The following is a 23,261-nucleotide window of genomic DNA, read 5'->3' on the forward strand; positions in this document are numbered from 1 at the left end:
TGTTAAAATGTGAGTATCAAATATGATACATCACGCTTTTAAGAGATGTTTATTGTTTATTTGTGCATCTCACAATCATCACTGTATTGCATAAATTGCATATTTTTGCTCAGTTGAGGCTGCAGAATGAAACTCCTCGAGTATGAGCTACATATTCTCCTATATCATACTATATGAGTCATAAAAGTCTGATGTATCAAATATGATACTCAATTAAAAAAAAAAAGTTTTTTTTTAAAAACATTTAGTCTAAAGATTCAATAAATTGTTCCATTTCAAAATATGTGATTTTTCTGACTATTATTTCATATGTCAGGCTTTACAGGGTTAAAAGACTGTATCAAAATACCCACACTGTAATAATAACATTATATCACTGTAAAAAAAAACACATCTCAAATGACATTGCCTCTTCTTGTCTATACAACAAATATACATAAATATATTTATGAGTATGTTACCTCCTCAAACAAACAGAGTGCAGCCTCATATAGGGAACAGAGACCATCAGGCGTGCGGGTCGGTTCCCTCCACTGGCTTCGATCAGCAGATGAACCCTACAACACCAGACATCCAGTCATTTAACAATAACCAGGACTATGAAAAACACTTGTGAAAACAGATGTGTGTTAGTGTATGAGAGTTTTAGTGAGGACGTACCAGTGAACGTCTCATCTGCATCAGAATATTCATGAAGCAGTCATATCCCATCAGCCCCTCCTGGCTCTGCTCCAGGCTGCTGACACCGGCCGATGCAGCCAGGGCCATCTCAACCCACTCCAGCAGGTAGCGCAGTGACCCTCGTTGTGCTGCCAAGCCCAGCAGCAGCTCACATGCCAGCCTCCTCCCCACCACATCGGCCCCGGAGTTCCGCATGGTCACCCCTTTCAGAAACGTGGTGACTTGTGCCAGGCAGTCCAAACCCATTGGTGGAATCTTGCTCTCATTGGCCAAGGAGAGTGGTGGAAGAGAGCCCACCACTTCAATGGCTGTGGTGATGACATCATTGCAGAGATTGATCCCTGGACCGGCCGGAGGAAGCGTCCAGCTTTGCCTGAGCAAAGCGAACAGCAAGCTAAGACCCGTTCGCACACCCATCTCGATGAGGGCGTCTGTACTAGAGCGCGGCCTCTCATTAACTGCTTGCAAGTCTGCAGAACCCAGAGTATTTTCAGTAGAGTGCTGTTGCTGTTTGACCTTGCCCTTGTCATGGTATTTGCTGGAAAGTGCATAAAAAACCCGCTGCAGAACCAGCAGGCGTTTACGTAGGGCTGTGGCGAAGGGCGAGTCCGAGCACACCGTCTTGGCCAGAGCCAGCTGACTGGCCAACAGCGCGTCAAGATAATGCTCCTGTTCATCGCTGGACAGACACTCTCGCTCAAAGTCCGGTAGCTGAGGGCCCTTCAAACATAGCACCTGCTGAGGGAGAAGAACCACCTCCTTATTGGCCAGCAGCTTGCCATACAGCAGAGCGACGCCTTCACGGGTGGAGATGGACTCACTGTCCTCAGCGATCCAGGAGCTGTTGAGATGCTCCAACCATTTTAGTTTTACTGGTGGTATCATCACAGCCATGGTCCCACCTTACACCCTCACCGTCACATCTGAGAGATAAAGAGGTACAGTGACTCAAGGGTTTCCGTGTATCAATATCAATATTTTATACAGATAAGTCAATAACTTTTTTTGAGTTATAAAATTTTAAAGATTAAGTGAGCGTTAGATGACGGCACAAGTAATCTAAAAGAAGGAAATAAGGGAAATGAGCACGCATAAAAAAAATTGTTTTGATATTATATATTATTGACAGTTAAAATGGGCAAGGGTGCATTTAACTGATCAAAAGTGACAGTAAAAATATTTATAAAATTTTACAAATTTTTTTTATAAAATTCTTTTGAACTTTGACATAAATACATAGATACATAAACCGAGATACAATTTTTATGTATCTCGGTTACCACAAAAATATTAAGCAGCACAACAGTCTTTGTTGAGATCATGTGACACTGAAGACTGGAGTAATGGCTGCTGAAAATTTCGCCTTTCCCATCACAGGAATAAAATAAATTACATTTTAAAATATATTTCAAATAGAAAATTCAACTGTCATTTTAATTTGTAACAATATTTCACAATATTACAACTTTACTGTATTTTTGATCGAATAAATGTAACTTTGGTGAGCATTTAAACGTTAAAAAAATCTTACCGATCCCAAATGTTTAAAAGGTAGTGTATATACAATATTTACTGATACAGATAAATTAAAAGCAATCTCTAATATTGGTTGAAAACCAATATGGTACTGATATATATCACATGAGTGAATCAATTTAAACCTTAACTGTTACACACACATTACCAGAGAAACCAGTAACTGAAACAAAACAAGTGCATTTTCTTTAATTGGTATAAAAAGATTAAATTATTCTACCTCTATAAGTCTACCTCTCCACATTCTTGTATAACCATAACCAAAGATTAACGATGCAAAGTGATGATGAAATATGCATTCATCCTAAAGTCAGCTTGATTCGGAGTAATGGACTTCAGAACTAGAAAGTTCATCAAGTGTAGATGAGGTTTAGATGACACATACTTTGTCAGCTTTCCAATGTTTCTAACGATGCCTGGAATCTTTCCAGAAAAATGACAGCCTCTGCGTACTCAGCGTGAACACATGTATAAATGTAGGTCTTGAGTCAGCCCATTGATTATTAACTTATTTATCTAGTCAGCCAACTTTCATAAGCAGGCTGACGTTAGACCTTTATGGGTCTGATTTTTATGCCCAAAAGTATGACACTAATGAAACAGACACGCATGCTTCTAATGCATACATGGTTTACGCATGATAACTAATATATAAATTACACCATTCCAGTTTTTAGCTCCTTAAACTTGTTCAAATCATTTCATAAGCCTAAGACAACATATAATAAATCCAATAACGCTAAATTATGTGGTTGCCAGTATCTAAAAAAAATTAGTTCTAGGAGTCAGACAGTATATGGGTAACAGTTTTTTGTGCTATAAATACACCGAATTTTGATTATTCTCCAAACATGGGGAAATATAAGGAACCTGGGTGTATATTCTAATCTGATCTACCCTTCAAATTATCAGAATGATAAAACGGTCTTACAAGTTCTTACAGCCAGTTATATAATAACAACCTAATATACTGGAATCTAGAAAGTTACAGGTTGTCAGCTAAAGCATTAGTACAGCAGCAAAGGAGGTTATTTTACCCCATTCTTCCGCTCTAAACATTATCATATCTTGCTAATAAGCACTTTGATTGTTTGTGAAAATTAGGGTGACATTTCCACCCAGCTGTTTGCATTGCGATTAACGGTGTTGGATTTGACAATCTTGTGGTTTGCTTATTCATTCAGCTGGCTAACCCATCTTAATCACATAGCTTGCCTTGCATATCCAGCATTACGTAAAATGCATTCTCCAGGAACATATGTCTTCATAAGTCATCATATGACATCTGCAGCATGTTTTTTATGTATTCAAACGGAGTGTATTACTATGCTAACGTCTGTATAAGAAATGGAACTTATAGGCGTTAGCTTGTTAGCATGAGAACAGCTAACAGCACAGTAGACGCCAGCGAGCTAAGCTAATCCACTACACTGAAATTATTCACTAACATTACAACTTATGGTGTGTGCCTAGATTGAATTATCACATTGATGGAGCCTCAAGTCAAATAGCTGACTGTCTTGTGAGTGTAGGACTATATAGCACAGGTAGCCCGTCGCATTAGCCCGGCTGTAGAAGCTGGTTGCCAGGCTGTGATCAACTCCCTCCGCCACTCACTTTACATGAGTCAGCTCAGCTGCTGATATTTCAAATTAAAATCATGCACCCAAACAAACATCTGCCCAATGTACAAGGCATGCATTTGACACAAATGCTGCTACGAAAACAGAAATGCAAGTTCAAAAGACATAATGTCACATTTGAAATGGTTTGAACCTGTCGGCTGTTGTGGTAATAAAGAACTGAAAAGGTGAGGCTGGAGCTTACCATAAACTGCCAAAGGCCTATTCAGTGAATGAACGAAAGTGGCTTTCATGGTGATTAATGATCCTTCGGCACCTGCGTGTGACAGTGCATGATAGAAAAGACTCGTAATCGCTGGGTTGAGAATCTGGTAAGGCTGAATAATTGAGAGTTGGGAGCGAGGAGAGCAGTGCTCAATCCCTCTTGACTCAGCTGCTGTGAAATAAGCAGCAGGCTCAGTGTTCAGTCCCTCCCTATCATTCATTACCCGCTGCACAGAACAACAGCGCTCACAGCCCCCATATCAACACTATACCTGTCCTTTAGAATAAACATATATCTGTAATATATACATAATATGCGTCAATTTGAAATGCTTTGAGATGCAATGTTGTCACACGCCACACACACACACGCTATTTTTATATTATATTTTCTTTTCTTTTAGTTTTAGTGTTCTTTCTCATTTCTATTCGTTTTTTTAATAGTATTTCTATAAAGCTTTAATTTGTTTTTATTTCAGTTACAGTAATTATAGTACTTAAAATTATTTTCACTTAGTTGCCAAGGCAGCATGTCTAATTTCAGTTTAAGTTTTTTTTTTTTTTTAAGTTTAAATTTGTCATCTAGGCTATTTTCGTGTTAAGTTCAAAATACATAGGCTAAATTATACTGGCTACATTTAACCACTAAACCTAAACAGACAAACACATGGGTCACTGGATATTTACGCAGTCCTGATAAGGTAAACAGGCGAACATAATTTAAAGGGGGGGGGGAAACACTATTTCATCTATTTAACACGTCACAATAATGTCATTTCAACTTTATTTCATTTTAAAAATGTAATTAAAAAAGCAATTAAGTTTTCATTTTTAGTGAGACAACATTTTACAGAATGAATAAAACAAAAATAATGGTTTAAAAGAAGGGTGACTCAATATGAACACGTACAGATAAACATTCTCCAGAAATATCTGAGTACACACAGCAGTGCGCGTGCACGCCCACGCAGTCTAATAAAAGATGGATAATGTGGTTGTGAGACCAACGAGAAAGCCATTAAAAATAAGATAATGAAGCTTAATTTCTAAGAATTAATTACCTTGAGTTTTAAACTGACATGAGTCACGAATTGGCACACGTTTGTTCTTAAACTGCAATAAAGCATTCGATCATCCATGACCTGTCCAAACTTCATAAGGGACAAGTAGCCAAACACCAGTGAGTCACTGCCCTCAGAGTTACTTAACAACAAACATGATGAGACCTTTCATCTTAAATTAGTAGCCTACTTTTCATGGACTACATGTCTGTGGGTTCCAGAATAAATAAGAGGTAAACGCTGCCCCCTGTAGGACTAAAAGAATAATGCAAAAACAAGTCTTTTCGTGCTGCTTTGTGGTATGCTGTATAGAGAAGTGGAGAGTGGAAACCACAAGCTTTGTTGCAAAAGAATGTCTTGTGTTGACGTCTGTGGACACTATACTTTATTACTTTGTAAACGCATTCTCTCGGAGCTAAAAATGACACACTTGCCTCCTATTGTTCTGCCTTTCCTGCTGAAACCATATGCAAATTTATCAAAAGGGTTAACAGCTGCAACATAAGAATGAAAAGCTCTGTTACTCAGAAGAAGAAAAACAAGTCAAATTAGCATGACAGTGTCATTTAAGGATCCTGGTCAGTGGTTTAGCTTTACAGTTGCACTTACACAACCGGGTTGTGTCCTTTCTGTATGACAGCATGTGACAATGACCGATACATTGGGGGAAAACCCACATAAAAACAATGCAAAAACGTTTTTTATCAAGAGAAATAGAAAATAAAGAAATAATATGTGTACCCTACAACATGCATGCATTTGAATTTATCAGAATATAGCAGTTTAAAAGGATGCTTTGAAAGAAGGAATGTTTTCAAAGTATGAAAGAATGAATGCAATGTAACACTGAGTAATAGAACAATTATAACAATATAAGTGCCAACATAATGCTAAAGCTTAAATGCATTACTCACCAGTAATGGACACAATCTAGCAGAGTGATCAGAGGCACATGGATATGGAATTACCTCCTCTAAGAGTAAACAACTTTCCCCAACAGTTCACTGAGAATCAACATCCCTTTCCAGTAGTGTAGTCAACTGTTTAAAAGAGTCTGCATTCTGATAGGTCCATGAGTACATGCTGGAAGGGGCATCATTCCAGTAAGCATAACAACTTATGTCATGCAGACATAACAATCAGTAGTTATTAAATACAATATAAAATCAAACACTCATTCCTCTAAAACGTTACAGCAGACAGCAATGGAAAAAAGGAATAAAACTGAATCTGAAACTGAGGCATATTCAATAAATTAGCAGGGTTTAATCAAATAAGCTTGTTTCACTTCCAGATCTGGTAAACAAACAGCCAGAGGTGGACATGTTCAATCAAAACATGTTCAGCGTAAACACTGCCTGAACAAATTACAGCTGATTACGTAATATAAAGAAAGGAAGCATCATGATTTTAAATACACCTAATACATAACATTAAATCAAAACATAACATCACAACATCTTACTTTATGATTTTACAACGTACAACTCAAAAAGATTAGATCTGTTTTATATTTATACTAGACAAAAAGAAAAAGGTAAAAAATTAGTTTTGTGGCACCATTTAATTTTTTTTCGACTTAACAGCTGTAATATATATACATATACACACACCGAACAGGCATAACATTATGACCACTGACAGGTGAAGTGAATAACACTGATTATCTCTTCATCACGGCACCTGTTAGTGGGTTTGATATATTAGGCAGCAAGTGAACATTTTGTCCTCAAAGTTGATGTGCTAGAAGCAGGAAAAATGGGCAAGTGTGAGGATTTGAGTGAGTTTGACAAGGGCTGAATTGTGATGGCTAGTCGACTGGGTCAGAGCATCTCCAAAACTGCAGCTCTTGTTCGGTGTTCCCGGTCTGCAGTGGTCAGAATCTATCAAAAGTGGTCCAAGGAAGGAACAGTGGAGAACCGGCGACAGGGTCATGGGCGGCCAAGGCTCATTGATGCACGTGAGGAGCGAATGCTGGCCCATGTGGTCTGATCCAACAGACGAGCTACTGTAGCTCAAATTGCTTAAGAAGTTAATGCTGATTCTGATAGAAAGGTGTCAGAACACACAGTGCATTGCAATTTGCTGCGTATGGGGCTGCATAGCTGCAGACCAGTCAGGGTGCCCATGCTGACCCCTGTCCACCGCCGAAAGCTCCCAACAGTGGGCGCATGAGCACCAGAACTGGACCACGGAGCAATGGAAGAAGGTGGCCTTACATCACGTGGATGGCTGGATGCGTGTGCGTTGCTTACCTGGGGAACACATGGGATGTCCCCAAGATGCACTATGGGAAGAAGGCAAGCCGGCGGAGGCAGTGTGATGCTTTGGACAATGTTCTGCTAGGAAACCTTGAGTCCTGCCATCCATGTGGATGTTACTTTGACATGTACCACCTACCTAAGCATTGTTGCAGACCATGTACACCCTTTCATGGAAAAGGTATTCCCTGGTGGCTGTGGCCTCTTTCAGCAGGATAATGCGCTCTGCCACAAAGCAAAAATGGTTCAGCAATGGTTTGAGGAGCACATCAACGAGTTTGAGGTGTTGACTTGGCCTCCATGTTCCCTAGATCTCAATCCAATCGAGCATCTGTGGGATGTGCTGAACAAACAAGTCCGATCCATGGAGGCCCCACCTCACAACTTACAGGACTTACAGGATCTGCTGCTAACATCTTGGTGCCAGATACCACAGCACACCTTCAGGGGTCTAGTGGAGTCCATGCCTCGACGGGTCAGGGCTGTTTTGGCAGCAAAAGGGGAACCAACACAATATTAGGAAGGTGGTCATAATGTTATGCCTGATCAGTGTATATATTACTGCTGTTAAGTTGAAAATAAAAATTAAATAGTGCCACAAAACTAATTTTTTACCTTTTTTTTTTTGTCTAGTATAAATATATTATTAGGTCATCTCAAGTGATTACAGTACCTTTATGAATGGATATATTAAAAAAACTTGGTATAAACCACAGTGGCTGTCAAATTTTGGGATATATTGAAGTTCAGGATGGTCCTAGTTCCTTGGAATAAAAACTAATCTCTAATGCATATTTTAAAATAACACACACAAACAAACTGTCGGACTTTGCAATACCAATACATAAATAAGAGGTAACCACTAAAAATTAGGCAAATTAAAAATAGTCAGGCAAACAACTTTACAATTTTTGGAGCCCTTGAGATGAAATGACCCTATTAATATTATTATTAAAAACATGAATTAATATATTACTTCAGTTGAGATTATGTTAGGATGACTGTCTACATCTTTAAACTGTTAACCATAAATAATCAACACAGACCCAATTGTTTTATATTTAATGTATGTAGCTCTCTCTGACTGACCACACCTGCATTTATTTAGTCTCTTCAGCATGTTTACCTCGCCCATGTTTATATAACGATGTGTGATCAGTGGGTGGTGGGTTATTAATGTGTTATCTCTGCTGGTCTAGGTTGCTGCCTGTCAGCAGGTCTCCTCCACAGGATCTATTCAGCAACTCTTTCAGAGCTTCATTGACATCAGTGTTAAACACGCTGCTAAAGCTACAGTTCGGGAAGGTGACCTGGTATGAACCAACCACTTCCTGTACCCACTGCAGCTCTGCACAGAGCTCCTTCTGCAGGGCCTCAAAACGTGTCTGCCTCTCCTTATATCGCTCGCTCACTCGACTAACACTGGCATCCACGCTCCTCATGTCTTCGTGAACGCCACGCCTCTGTGCTTCGACTTTACGAAACTCATAACGAAGCTGGGACAACTCGTGTCTGATGCTTTCACTTTCTTCTTTGTACCACATCTCCTTCTCATTGTAGATGGACAATAGCGCATCAATGTCTTCCTGCAAGGTGTCGTGAGCCGACGCTAGCTGGCAGAAAGTGCCCTCCATTGCTGACACGTCCTCCTCCACCTGTGCGAAGCGTTCAAAGTTGATGTAGGTGTTATTAGGAGGCATGCTAGAGTGGGACTTGATGGTGTACTCTTTGAGACGCTTCGTCTTCAGCTGCCTACGCTCTCTCTTCCTCTCTGGTGCTTTAGTGCGCTCGTCCTTATGCTCGTTAGACTGCCAATAGACAACAGGGGTTAAGATTGAGAGAGATATTTAAAGACTAAGAGAGAGAAAGCATAAAACAAAGGGAATATCAAGATGCATGGTACTATAAAGGCCCGTTCACACCAAGAATGATACCTATAATGATGACTATATTTGCAACCACACCAACACACGATAACATCTGCTTGATGCTTGAGCTTTTTAAAAGTAGTATGGATTCTGATTGGCTGTCAATGTTTTTATCGTTCATCAGTTCCAATGACATAATGTCCTTATTGTTATAGTTGTGGTGAGGATGGTGTGAACTGTTACTTTAAATTTAGAAGTTTTAAAACTAAATCTTTATTGTCATTTTCATATTTACAGTTATTGTCCTTGGTGTGAACGGGCCTTAAAGGGTTAGTTCACCCAAAAATGAAAATCCTGTCATTAATTACTCAGCCTCATGTCGTTCCACACCCGTAAGACCTTCGTTCATCTTCGGAACACAAGTTAAGATATTTTTGATGAAATCCGAGAGCTTTCTGACTCCTCAATAGACAGCAATTTAACAACCACTTACAAGGTCCAGAAAGGTACTAAAGACATTGTTAAAATGGTCGATGTGACAGCAGTGGTTCACTCTTAATTTTATGAAGCGACTAGAATATATTTGTGCGCAAAAACAAAACAAAAACCCAGGTTCAACGTCAGAACACCCACGCAGGCTCCCGCGTCAGCATCACATGCATGCATCGTGCTGCTCACGTGAACAGCTTCAGCCAATAATGATCCGGCGTTCTGACATAGAACCTGGAAGCGCTGGACGTAAACAACGTAGCAGAATGAAACAGGACAGAAGATATTGTTCAATAAATTCATTATTTTTGTTTTGTTTTTGTGCACAAATAGTATTCTCGTCGCTTCATAACATTAAGTTTGAACCACTGCAGTCACGTCGACTGATTTAACAATGTTTTTAGTACCTTTCTGGACCTTGAAAGTGGTTGTTAAATTGCTGTCTATTGAGGAGTCATACAGCTGTCGAATTCGATCAAAAATATCTTAATTTGTGTACCGAAGTTGAACGAAGGTCTTACGGGTGTGGAACGACATGACGGTGAGTAATTAATGACAGAATTTTCATTTTTGGGTGAACTAACCCTTTAAATGCCTTTCAGGTTTGCAATCTCAAGCTGATAACATACCTTGATCCAGGGGTGGTTTAAGGCATCTTGAATTGTGAGTCTCTTTCTGAAATACACAATTGAGATGGTAATTTTTGCCATATTACTTGAAACAAGCATCATATTTTTGTTCTCTGTCACAAACACAAAGCTACACATGACCTCAGATGATCTCAGCTCACTTACTTGGTGTCCTTTTCCAGCAGTTGTCGTATAAAATTCTTGGCAAGCTCACTGGTGTGGCCAAAGAATTCATCATCAAACTCATAGTTCATGGCTGAGATATTTCCCAGGGTGTCTTGCTTCGTTTCTCCTAGGAAAGGAGAAGCCCCACTCAACCTGCATTTAGAAAGCATATTAGCAGAACATCGCTAAAATCACACATTATTATATTTATAGGCTTTATAAAAAATGTTCTTGTGTACTTACAGAATATATGTAATTACGCCAACACTCCTATAGAAGTAAAGCACTTAATTATTTAAAAAACAAAAACAAAAAAAAAACAATATCAAATTATTGAGATACTATACATTAAAAATGGATCTTACCACATATCTGCTTCCAGTCCCAGTGGTTCATAATTCACAATTTCTGGAGCTGAAAATAGTAAAAATGACATGTAGTATTAAAAGAGTAATAAATCAATAAAATTTTTTAAAAAATGTGTTAGGGGTCGTTCACACAGAACGTGTTTTTGCATTCCACTGTGGTGGTTTTTCATTGTTTTTTTATGTGAACATGAGCTAGACAGACATGTTTCACGTCTTCTGTCTTTTCCAGCATGCGTCTCCGCACATTACACAGCGTTCTGAAAATGCAGAACTCAAGTTCATTCCACTGCCCTGCGTCTCATGTTTTTCAACGCAAAAACGTTTTCTGTGTGAATGGCCACTTAATATGCATGGTTAAGGCTGCAGGCTTTAGGGTTTAGAAAGAACAAATATCATACCAACAAACTCTGGTGTTCCAAAGATGTTTTTAAATTCAACCCCTTCAGCAATCTTGTGGGCCAAGCCAAAATCAATGAGTTTGATCCGGGGAAGTGGGGCGTTCTTATCCAGAAGCATGATGTTTTCAGGCTGCAAACCGGAAAATAAATTACACACACAGGAGCACACCCACACTCATATGCACACAAAGACACACTGTTCTTCTGACAGAGAATTCTTCAGCATTCCACATCTGTCAGCGCAAATATGCTGTACTGTAATAATCTGGGCAGTGTTATGAGACCAGTGGGTGTACTGTACCTTCAGGTCAAAATGAGCAATATTCCTCATGTGTAAATAGTGAACGCCCTCTAGAATCTGTTTAATAAATTGTGTGGCTTCCTCCTCACTTAAAGACTCTTTCTGTGCCAGAAAGTCGAAAAGCTCTCCTCCAGACACACTACAAAAATACATAATCTCTTCTCAATAAGGATAGGCAGGTGAACAATGAAAAAAAGCAGCTAAACATAAAAAACGATGCAAGCACAAACTCAAATAATAATAAAATAATTTGTATAAGCATTAATACCAGCTATACTCACAGCTCCAAAATCAGCACCACATCTGTCTTGTTCTCAAACACATCATGTAGCATGACAATATTAGGATGGTGTATCTGTTGTAGGATGTTGACCTCTCGCTCAATCTCTTCTCGGAGCACACCTCGCCGGCTAGCATTGCTCTGGCGCTTCTTTATGAACTTAGCTGCAAAATCCTGGCCTGAGCTCTTTTCACGACACTGCTTAACAATTGCAAACTGCCCACTGAAAGGCACATGATCTGTTATAAAACATGAAGACTGACAACAATTTCATATTATAATAAATATAAGTAAATAACCATATACAAAAGCATATAAAGGCTTTTCTAGTAAAGATTTACAGATTTGAAACAACATTGTGGATTCACAACAGTCTTAAATTAAAACTTGATACAAGCAACACACCATAACGCATTCTTTAAGTGTCAAGGAAACATGGTTACCATTCATATCATTATCATTAATATTAATAATTCTTATGGATAATATTTTATTAAATCGTATTAACTTATAATATTAAAGGGGGGGGGGGTATCACACACAGTTTCTGCCAATCTCATGTTAATCTTGAGTACATATAGAATAATATTGCATCCTTCATATCTCCGAAAGGTCTTTAGTTTTATAATATTTATAAAAGATGGATACGCTGTACCGAGTCTTTACAAAAAAAAGCCGCTCCTGGAGGTGTGTCCGCCGTCAGTGCCGTGGGCGGAGCTAAAGAGTCACGAGCATGCGCAGCTTTTGCGTAGAGATCGTCTGCATGCTCTGACATCATTATAAATAAAAAGGGAACAAAGACGTTCGTGTTGTTTACATTATATGCACTTACGCGCCGATTGCCAACAAAACACAGACATTTGATGCAGCTTTACTCACCACCCGCGATCTGCAAATCCAGCGCCAAACTGACTTGTTTACAAAGCATTTATCACTGAAATCCCGGGAACAAACAAACATATGTGCACAACTCCGTTGCTGCCCCGGAAAAACAAACTTAATCCACTGTTCCCTTAACGCTGGGTTCTTTGGGAAGCTGAAAAAGGTATCACAATCTTTCCATCACAACCAAAAACACATTCCTTTGGTGACAGGAGCTGCCTCTCATTTCGGAGGCTGCGTCCTTCTGAGATCGCATTTGAAGGCTGAATTCTTAATCAAGGATGTCATATTTTAAAAAAGTAATAAAATTGACAGATATTCACTGTGAGGTGTAAAATACTGTAATACGGTTATTTTTCTTAAATGAGACTGCCTCGATGATGTATGCAGCCTTCAAAGGGTGCAGCCCCTGAATTGGGACACAGTCATTGCTGAAAAACCTCTCGGCTTCCGTATCCCGAACGAAGCGCGTTGATGGGCGTGCTCTTGCTCTGTGGTGTGTGTGTGCACGCTTATCAGGGAGAAGTGCCTATCCACAAGCTTCCTACGCCCCATGAGGCCTTGCGTCAAAAGTGGGAGTGTCTTCCGGTTCGAAGTAAACAAGCGGTACGTGACACTCATTTATTCAACTGTTGACAGTCATTCAAGATTTAGCGATCCAAACTTGCAAACGTTTGGCTTTTACTTAAAGATTTAAGATTCCAGTATCAATATTTGAACAATGTTTTACAATAAAAAAAATGTTACAGTTACAGTAATTTATTATTTATGTCAGGAGTGCACACCAATCATGCTGAATCTAACTTATATTTATATTGACATAAAAAGAGAACACATACCTATTCAGTTGTACCTGCTTCCATTTATTTACGATTACAAGAGTGCACAAAACAACTCCATTAAGGCTTTTAAGTCCAAGGCTTACACATTTAGAAATATATTGATAACATGCCCTATGTTTACGTCACTTTTCTGAGCTTTTCTATTAATTTTCCTCTAAATTATGTAATGACTGCGATCAGAGGATGTTTGAGCGATCTCTCCGTCTCACTATACTGTTATCCTTTCAGCCAGAGCAACAGAGGGAGCTCATGAGAATAAAACAGGAGTTATGAGTTATACGAGTTAACCGGAGTGTGTGAATCTGTGAAAGATAGGCATGCATTTGTCCGCTATCAACAAAGGCACAGGGAAGAGACAGATGAAACATTAAACCAAATAAATACACGATTATAATAATATAAGAATTGTTTCCATAAACGTGTGTATTAATTATCGCAATGGTTAACATAAGTAGCCTTTAGCATCGCATATATGACAGTGGAAACGCGACTCTGGCATGCGCGACACCAGTAGGAGTAAAATATCACATCATAAGGCTTTGGTGCTAGCATCAGTGACAGGTGAAGAACAGACAGTGGATTGTTCATGTATTGCAGTGCTAAGATGCTCTTGTAGTCATGCAGCAGCACTTTTGTGGAAGGTCAGTAAAGTAAAGGACAATTAAGGGCACGAAAACTGTTTGTTGTATTGTGATATTATTAACTAATAAATGTACTAGACTGAAATGTTGTCCCTGAGTGCCGTAACGACATCTCTCATAAAGGTTTGCATCTTTACAAAGTAAACAATGATCCGAAAAACACTTAGCCTCTTTGCTAATTAGCACACAAAATACCATTGGTATGCTACTTCCGCCGCCTCACCGGAAGTTGTACCCACGTTCTTTTTTACAGTAGCGCCCCCCGGAAACAGGTGGATACAAGGAATTCCACCCTTTATGACGTGAAACAGGCCATACTCGAAAAAAAATCTGCGAAACATGTCCACAACCGGAAGTAGAATATTTGGCACAGAAATACTCCGTCATACGTCCAACTCGTGTTTTGAAACTTTGGCCATGTTTAGCATGAGAATGCAACTCTTTAACAGTGTAAATAAGTCAGAATGCATGAAATAGCATTACACCCCCCCTTTAAGTATTGATTAATATTATTAATAATATATGATATATTATTTAATAATATTGTTCTGTTGTGCACAGCAGATTGTTGTTTATTCAGTTGAGGACTCAATTACAATGTTTATGTTTTCACACAGTTTATGCAGTTTTGATCACTGATTTTCACAAGCATTGTGCTGGGATGAGAGTTTTGGGTGGGGCGATGACTCAATGTCCCCCTAATGAATAAGTACTTAATAGAATAGTATCTAAAAAATAAGTACTTGTATCATGAAAATAGATACTAGTACGTTTTAAAGGAACACGCCACTATTTTTGAAAATAGGCTCATTTTCCAACTCCCCTAGAGTTAAACAGTTGAGTTTTTTTAATCCATTCAGCCGATCTCCGGGTCTGGCGGTAACACTTTTAGCTGCAGCTTAGCATAGTTCATTGAATGTGATTAGATTGTTAGCATCTTGCTTTAAAAATGACCAAAGAGTTTCGATATTTTTCCTATTTAAAACTTGACTCTTCTGTAGTTACATTGTGTACTAAGACTGACGGAAAATGAAAAGTTGCGATTTTCTAGAGATGGTCCTCATTGCAGAACACAAGATTCAGAGGCTAGGGTTGGATCTAGATCCAACTCCTCCCACTTTACATATCCCTTAACCTACCCGACTCCGCCCCCTGGTTCTCAAGTGTTCTGCAGTGAGGGGCTACTGATTTTCTAGGCCGATATGGCTAGGAACTATACTCTCATTCCGGCGTAATAATCAAGGAACTTTGCTGCTGTACCATGGGTGCAGCAGGCGCAATGATATTACGCAGCGCCTGAAAAAGCTCATCTTCAGTGTATTCCGGTTCAAATAGATACAGTTCAGGATCTGCACCAAAGTAAATATCTTCTGAATCGTCTCTCACAAATGTCTCCATGGTTACAAGGCACGCTCCCTGTGCAAGCAGGTGGTCACGTTGGTTATGTTGACAGAAGTTAGACTATTTTCAGGCGCTGCATAATATCATTGCGCCTGCTGCACCCATGGTACAGCAGCAAAGTTCCTTGATTATTACGCCGGAATGAGAGTATAGTTCCTAGCCATATCGGCTTAGAAAATCGCAACTTTTCATTTTCCGTCGGTCTTAGTACACGATGTAACTACAGAAGAGTCAAGTTTTAAATAGGAAGAAATATCGAAACTCTTCTTTGGTCATTTTTGAGCGAGATGCTAACGGTCTAATCAGATTCAATGATCTATGCTAAGCTGCAGTTAAAAGTGGTACCGCCAGACCCGGAGATTGGCTGAATGGATTCGAAAACAGTAAAGCTCAACTGTTTAACTCTAGGGGAGTTGGAAAATGAGCCTATTTTCAAAAATAGTGGCGTGTTTCTTTAAGGATTAAATGTTAAAACAGCTTGCCATAGTCCCCCTATAGATGGCACCTATGAATGCAACTGAACTGTGTAATGTGTATCATCATCACGTATTGCAGCAATCAGCAAGTAAATCAAAACAGCAAAATTTTTACCTTCCGAGTTCCTCTCCAATCTCATAGAAATTCTCAACCTGCTGCTGCTTGAATACAGCCATTGTGATCTTATTTGGAAGAAGAAAAAAAAAATTCTTAGATTTACTGGATTCATAAGAAAAATTACAATATAGGACAACATACATTACCTGTGCGTGTAAGTCGAAATTGTCATTTATTGGATATACTGTACAATAAAGCTGATCATTGTGACCTAAATGTTTCATTCATGATGGAGGGATAAATTTAGATCTTACTCAAGTGTGCAAGATAAGGACGAGGCCTCAACTATATTTAGCCTAAATTTATCCAAGGAAAACGGGTGTCTAGAATGGAAATAAAAATAATTAAATAATAAATAAATAAATAAATGGAAAAACTATATTATATTACTATATTATTTTAAATATATTTTGACAGTATTTTCTGACTTCTGGTGTACATTCTGGTGCTATTTCATACCCTCATCTTAAGAAAGAAGCATTTTTATCCCTGACAAACATGACATCTTTATCTACAAGCGGTCACCCTGTAAGTAGGTCTGATCGTCACAACACCAGATAATTATCATATCTCAAAAAAGACGGTGTACTGCACACCTTTGTTTTTAAGCTTTCGAAAAATAGTTAGAAATAGCCTAGTTACACAAGCACGAGCAGACGTAACCGTAATAAAACTATGAATGAAATATTCCAGTTACCCGCACAGCGGTCAACTTTAAGGACTAATCAAAAGTGTTACGCCCTTTTTAGTGTCAAAATTACATGAGTTTAATATCAGTAGTAGAAGCACAAGATATTTAGTCTACCTGTCATCACCAACAAATATGTTCCGTTTTGAATCCTTTTCATGCGCTTACGCTTCTTTCATAGATCCTCAGAAAAGTGCACGAGTGAGTCCCTGCTGCAGCCTGTTCCTAAAAGTGGACACGCCACCTGTTGAACTCATGGCCGTGAGCGTAAAAACGACAACACACTGACAGGCTTGTCCCATGACTAAAAGAAGTAACCCAACAACCAACATAAAGGAATCTTCTGAATTATATCCACATTGTTACCTGCTCGTTAGTCGCAATGTCGCTGACTGCGGTCAGTTTCAGTAAGAATAATCAATGTTGTTCGTTGTCTCACTCCTCTCTTCTGTTTACTGCTGACATGTGCTAAATCTTATCATTTTTAACATGTGACAAATAGTTTTAAGTAATGAAACACTTGCAAATACATACTTTCAAGTAAATATACAGTAATAATAAAAAATCATGTCAAACTTTTAACCAAGATTTCTTTTAAGACTTTTATTTGGACAGTGAAACCACATATAGGCCTACATTTTTGACTCTAAGCTTAAGGCCTATCAAAAATATTCAGATTAATTCAAACATTTAAAATATGTTCATCATAGAAGAGGTGTACTGAAGTCATTGTTAAAGTCATGGGGCCTAATATTGAAATAACTTTGAAACCAATGGCCAAGATATAATTTTCTTTTTAAATTTTAGCTTTAAAAAAAAAAAAAAAAAAAAAAAAAAAAAATCCATGTGCGCATCACATTGTCTTTATGCTTTGAGGCCAATAATCAATGTCATCTAAATTGATCAAAATATGCATATGGCATAAAGCATATTCATTTATGTATTAATACTTTGTAGTCTATCAGTATTTGCAGTGGTTGGCCTAGTTCCTGATCTAATCTAGATTTTTAATCTTTGATATTTATAAGGTCTGCAACTCTGGCGGAAGAACAGTCCAAAGATAGTGCAATGAAATCACACCAGTAAGTTGTTATTGACTACGAGCAGATAAACTCAAACAATGGAACCTTTTACACTTGCAAGATCACACATTTACGTATGAGGAAACTAGGCAAATGAAGTGTGCCAGTCTTCCTATCGCAGTGAATGAGTAATGAATATTTAAAAATGGAAAGTGGGGTTTATTGGATGTGTGCAGCGCATTTGTGAGAAGCTCACAATGGAGCAAATAGAGGCAGCTATGTACCAGAAGATGAAGATACCTGAGGGATTAAATGAGAAGCAGATGGAAAGAAAGGAGGGAGATCTCACCAAGGACAGTGGACAGAGGGAGCCCATCCTTAAGTGGTTTATGGAGACTCAGGCTGTGCTCATCCTGTGTGATGGAAGTTTTCCACCCTGGTTCCAGGGCTTCATCTCCAGGCAGTAAGAACTAATCAGAGATCAGAGGTTTGGTAACTGTTTCACCATGAGCTGTAAAACCATGTGAACATGTCTATATTCAGGTACAGGTGACTGAGATGCAAATGTATATGATTGTGTATTGAGGCAGTTGCACTGTTGCTGTTTTCAGTGAAGCCGAAGATCAGCTCAGAGACAAGAATGTTGGTTGCTTCCTTATCAGACTCAGCGAAAAGGCCAGTGGATATATTCTTTCATACAAGTAAGACTAAAGATTTCTCTGTAACACTTTACCATAAGATCTCATTTGTTAACATTATTTAATGCATTAGCTAACATGAACTGAAAATGAACAATATAATTTTTTTTTACAGCATTTATTATTGAAGCTGGTGTGTTTTGAGTTGTTTAATTTCTCTAATGCTTTATGCTCACAGAGGACAGGATCGTTGTCGCCATTTTGTCATAAATCAAACCAAAACTGGCCTGTTCGTCATTTCTGGTGATTCCACCACTCATAACAGTCTCACAGAGCTGATCGATCACTTTAAAACCACACCTATCCAGCCTTTTGGAGAGTACCTGACTTCATACAACACAGAGATGGATTCTGTAAGAGAGTCAACCATTTTTTGCATTCTTTTTAAAGGTCCACTCAGTAATTATTCCTTATTAAAAAACAATTACCCATAAAGAAATGAATACTTTTTAAAACTGTGTTTGAAATCATGTTGATGCAAATTAGATGAAGAATACATTTAATCAGTAGCCTATTATAAGCTGTTTTATTTGACATGCAGCCCCAGCAATACAATCTTGGTAATCTCTTATTATTGGACACTTTCGCTTGTGGAAAAATGAAATTATTGCTAAATAAAGCACTTCTATAAAGGCATCAGAACGGAAATTGTTTGCTTTGATAGCGTCAAGGTGTTGGGCAACATAAACAAATTACCAAGTGCACCTTTAAATACATAAAAACAAAAAGAATACTAGCATGTTAAAGAGATAGTTCACCCAAAAATGAAAATTATCCCATGATTTACTCACCCTCAACCTATCCTAGGTGTATATGACTATCTTCTTTCAGACAAACACAATCAAGAGATATATTTAAAAATATCCTTAGTTCTCCAAGGTTTATAATGGTTGTGAATAAGGGACCGCGTTTTGAAGTAAAAAATAATGCATCCATTAAAATAAAAAAGTAATCCATACGAGTCCAGTGAGGCCTTCTGAAGTGAACCGATGCGTTTTTGTAAGAAAAATATTTATATTTAAAACTTTATAAATTAAAATAACTACCTTCTGGCGGACAACCGTACGCCGAATGTGCAAGTTGTTTTGGGCAGAGGAGCAACCTTTGACCCGGACGCAATGACGAATGTGGAGGCACAGAGGAGAGAGCAAAACAAATCACTGGAATTAGAAGTCTAAAATGAGAAATTTTAAAGAGAAATGTAGATTTCGATATAAGAAAAGAGGAGCTTAAATTTGTTGCACAGTCCTATTTGTTTGAACCGCGAGAGGCGTCTAAGCTTACAATACTCCTACATCCTGTGTCATACATCACGTCAGAGGATTACTCATTTGGCGCAAGTCGACTTGCGCATTCAGCATGCGGTCGTCCGCGGGAAGCTAGTTATTTGAATTTATAAAGTTTTAAATATGGATATTTTTCTTACAAAAAGGAATCGCTTCGCTTCGGAAGGCCTTTATTAACCCCCTGGAGTCGTATGGATTACTTTTTTTTTATGGATGGATACATTATTTTTGACTTCAAAACGTGGACCCCCATTCACAACCATTATAAACCTTGGAGGACTTTTATAATATTTCTCTGTAAGAAGAAAGTCATATACACCCAGGATGGCTTGAGGGTGAGTAAATCATGGGATAATTTTCATTTTTGGGTGAACTATCCCTTTAAGAAATGTTTTACAATGCATGTACTTTTGTGTTTCCTTTAGGACGCCACAAATGAGGTTTATGATGTGGTTAAAAATAAGCCCTGGGTTAGTTCAGGAGTGAGCGTTAAGGCTCTAAGAAGTTTCTGGGAACAAACTAGCGATTTCCCGCATAGCACGCCTCCTGTTCTGTCTTCTACAAGTGGCCGGAAACTCACAACCTCCACGTCTATTGACAGGAACAGCCTGTCACAGGTAACCATGCCAGCTGCTTTCTTGGTTACAATCTCTCTGGTAACCATGGCTAATTCTAGGGTGCACAATTTTATTATTATTATTATTTTTATTTTTTTTATTTTATTTTTTTTTACAAAATTTGAAATTCATGTTTTACTGTATGACTTAAATCATTAGGGTACAAAAATTCCACCTGTGCCAAAGAAAAATGCACCACTTCGGAATTCCTTAAGCGCTGGTTTTCCTGGTAAAAATCCTTCACATGAACAACACAGCTTCTCAGAATCAAGGACATCTGGAAGGTCAGGTGGAGACGAGAGAGTAAACGACAGGAGTAGCGATATCATGGATACCAAGGGCAACAACCCTCAGTTAAAGTGGCCTCTCCACCATGACAACAATCAGTCTCTAACCTCTAACTCTTGTGATCTTATGCCCTCCATCCCTCAACAACCTCGTTTAGCTCCACCCATAACAGCTACCTGCTCTTACGCTGTCCTTGACCTTAAAAAATCCCATACTGGAGCTGGCCAATTGCCACAAACTGACCAAGTAGCCCTAGAGCCCAATCCACTTTACCAGGCCTCATCCGTGGTGCACTCAGGGCAGATGGACCAGCCCGGGCTAGTGTATGACAACCGTGCAAAGCCCATCGACAACATGCTTTTAGCAGAAAACCCCTATCAAGACATACTTGAACAATGTGACTATAATACCTATGAGGACATTCGAGTGACAGACAGCAATACGTATGCAAGTTTGGATGAGATTCAGCCACACACACAGAACATCATGGGGAAGAAGGTGAGACCTGACATATTTACAAACAAATATACATAATTTCTGCATTGATTTATGTTAAAAAATGCTGAATGTTAAAAAATGCTGAATTTTATGCTGTTGTTTTTAACAGAATCATAAGTGGTGGAAACTTCGTCTGGAGAACAAGAAGTAATAGTCATCATAGTATTTGAAGGAAGGTGAATGGAAAAGCTTGTTTTGCTACACCTAAGTTATAAAGTCATAATTTTCATGTTGGTGTGTGCAGTATATACATAACTTCAGTACAGTATGGCTTCCACTGTAACAAAAGGCTAAAAATTGTTAATGCAAATACAATGGTACAACAAGATTATTACGATAAAACATATTTTGAAAATGTATTTGAATACCTGCTCTGATTATATCTATAGTTAGTGTTGCATTTCAAGCTGTTTTCTGTTATTCCAGGACTTTATCTTTCTATTCAATGGTAGATTATGTGCGCGCAGCCTGTCACCTTTAAACCTGGATTAGGTTTTCTGTAAACCCAGTCCAGAAACTCCATGCTTTGTATGATACAATAATCTTTGTCTGCACATTTGAACCCATAACACTGCACAGCGTAACTGAATAAAGCATGGGGATAATATACAGTAAGTGCTCTGTATGAGGTTAGTATTGAGTAGATTGATTGCATTGTGCTTGTCTCCTTTTAAAGTGATATGCTTCTCCAATTTATATTCATATATGGAATAAGCTGTAAAAGTAGAAGCAGTACAGAATACAGACCTATACAAAACCATTCCCTTCTGTCATGTCTATTTTGTGCCCTCCATTATACTCAATCCACTGCAATTTGGTTAAAGCTTGACTAATAGCTGACTTATTGGATGGTGATACACTCATATCTTTGAGCCACTGAGCCATTTCCATTTGGTTTGGACTCTAAATACTGATCTACTTACAACCTCATGATGGATTGGTCAGCTGCAAAACAGCCCTATGCTATTTAATAAACTATGCTTGTGTTGTTTTAGCTAGAGTTAGCAAAGAAAAAAATGATCTGCCTGGGGCTTCACTGACTGTAATTGATTGATGTTTCATGTTTAAAGAGAATTAATGATTCATTTCATTATAATTATACATGCTCATATTTTAAATTGTACAGTTATTTGATGAAATAATGTGCCTCAAAAATCATGTCCTCAAAGTCAAGAAGTGAGAGCTTCTCATCTCTCTATCCAAGCCTGCCTACTTTATTAGCCTCTGGGCAACCAGTCTTCATTTGACTGAGGATGGAGAACATGTACGCAGATCATTCAAGATAGAAACAAAACAATCACTCCTTTAGAAAGTTATTAAGACGGTTAAAGGCAAATTTTACCTTCAGCTGTGGCATGATGGCAGTGAGACTGGACAGATGGGTTATGTGTGGACCGTAGAGGAATGGAGGAAATCAAGCTTCCTTTATTTCAAGGTCTGAACTAAGGAGATCGACAAATGGTGATGTGTACAATTATCTCAAATTAATACAGAACTTTGAGAATGATAAAATCCTGCTAGTAAAAAAAGTACAATCCTGTAAAAAGAGAATCATTACAGAAATTACCAGGTGATCTGAATCTAGTTACACACACCAACCTCAGTTTCTTAACCAGTGAAACTATAAGTATGCTGTATTTTAAAAACCATTAGGCTATCTGGTATTCTTCAAATTGTTCATCTTTAAAAGTTAATTGGTTGTCGCCAGACAAGCACATACCAGAGGTTCTAATCTGCTGCTACCGCTTTTTTTTTTTTTTTTTGTTGCTTTTTTTTACGTTTCAGGGTAGATTAGATGCAAACACGTTCAAAGCACTGACGCAGTTCGAGTTTTGTTTATACTTATCAGTCCCGTTGCGGCTCAGGTCTACGGCGGTGAAGTACAGTCTCTTCCAGCAGGCGGTGACATTGCACAACCAC

General features: G+C 38.4%; 3 protein-coding genes across 11 annotated transcripts in view; 1 reads left to right on the forward strand and 2 right to left on the reverse strand.

The window, feature by feature from the left end:
- Positions 1–6,165, reverse strand: part of herc1 (HECT and RLD domain containing E3 ubiquitin protein ligase family member 1) — a 55,579-nt gene extending 49,414 nt beyond the window's left edge. For 5 of the 6 annotated variants that reach the window (XM_051900309.1, XM_051900308.1, XM_051900307.1 and 2 more), the window contains exons 1-3: positions 4,045–4,257; positions 661–1,604; positions 462–557 (exon numbers count right to left, since the gene is read on the reverse strand). In XM_051900309.1, coding sequence (XP_051756269.1) covers positions 462–557; positions 661–1,575 — 1,011 coding nt within the window. In that variant the 5' untranslated portion in view covers positions 1,576–1,604; positions 4,045–4,257. Of the gene's footprint in view, positions 1–461; positions 558–660; positions 1,605–4,044; positions 4,258–6,039 lie in introns of those variants that run through there. The other variant, XM_051900306.1, reaches the window with a different exon arrangement.
- Positions 6,166–6,362: 197 nt separating this feature from the next.
- On the reverse strand, positions 6,363–18,426 carry dapk2a (death-associated protein kinase 2a). 4 transcript variants are annotated; one of them, XM_051900318.1, is made up of 11 exons: positions 17,299–17,398; positions 17,050–17,176; positions 16,242–16,309; positions 11,886–12,107; positions 11,605–11,743; positions 11,304–11,433; positions 10,903–10,951; positions 10,781–10,807; positions 10,538–10,690; positions 10,373–10,418; positions 6,363–9,194 (listed from the first exon to the last, which is right to left on the reverse strand). In XM_051900318.1, the coding sequence occupies exons 3-11, from the start codon at positions 16,301–16,303 to the stop codon at positions 8,568–8,570; spliced, it is 1,455 nt and encodes a 484-aa protein (XP_051756278.1). In that variant the 5' UTR covers positions 16,304–16,309; positions 17,050–17,176; positions 17,299–17,398; the 3' UTR covers positions 6,363–8,567. The 4 variants fall into 4 exon arrangements, with proteins under 4 accessions (XP_051756278.1, XP_051756275.1, XP_051756279.1 ...); XM_051900315.1 differs by lacking the exons at positions 17,050–17,176; positions 17,299–17,398 and adding an exon at positions 18,304–18,426; XM_051900319.1 differs by lacking the exon at positions 17,050–17,176 and having other exon boundaries at positions 17,299–17,430.
- On the forward strand, positions 18,123–22,101 carry sh2d7 (SH2 domain containing 7). The gene is made up of 6 exons (XM_051900321.1): positions 18,123–18,417; positions 18,566–18,655; positions 18,831–19,005; positions 20,364–20,555; positions 20,715–21,341; positions 21,451–22,101. The coding sequence occupies exons 1-6, from the start codon at positions 18,212–18,214 to the stop codon at positions 21,490–21,492; spliced, it is 1,332 nt and encodes a 443-aa protein (XP_051756281.1). The 5' UTR covers positions 18,123–18,211; the 3' UTR covers positions 21,493–22,101.
- The last annotated feature ends 1,160 nt before the right edge of the window (positions 22,102–23,261 follow it).

The sequence above is a fragment of the Ctenopharyngodon idella genome, chromosome 7 (assembly GCF_019924925.1).
Source record: "Ctenopharyngodon idella isolate HZGC_01 chromosome 7, HZGC01, whole genome shotgun sequence".
NCBI classification, from domain to species: domain Eukaryota; kingdom Metazoa; phylum Chordata; class Actinopteri; order Cypriniformes; family Xenocyprididae; genus Ctenopharyngodon; species Ctenopharyngodon idella.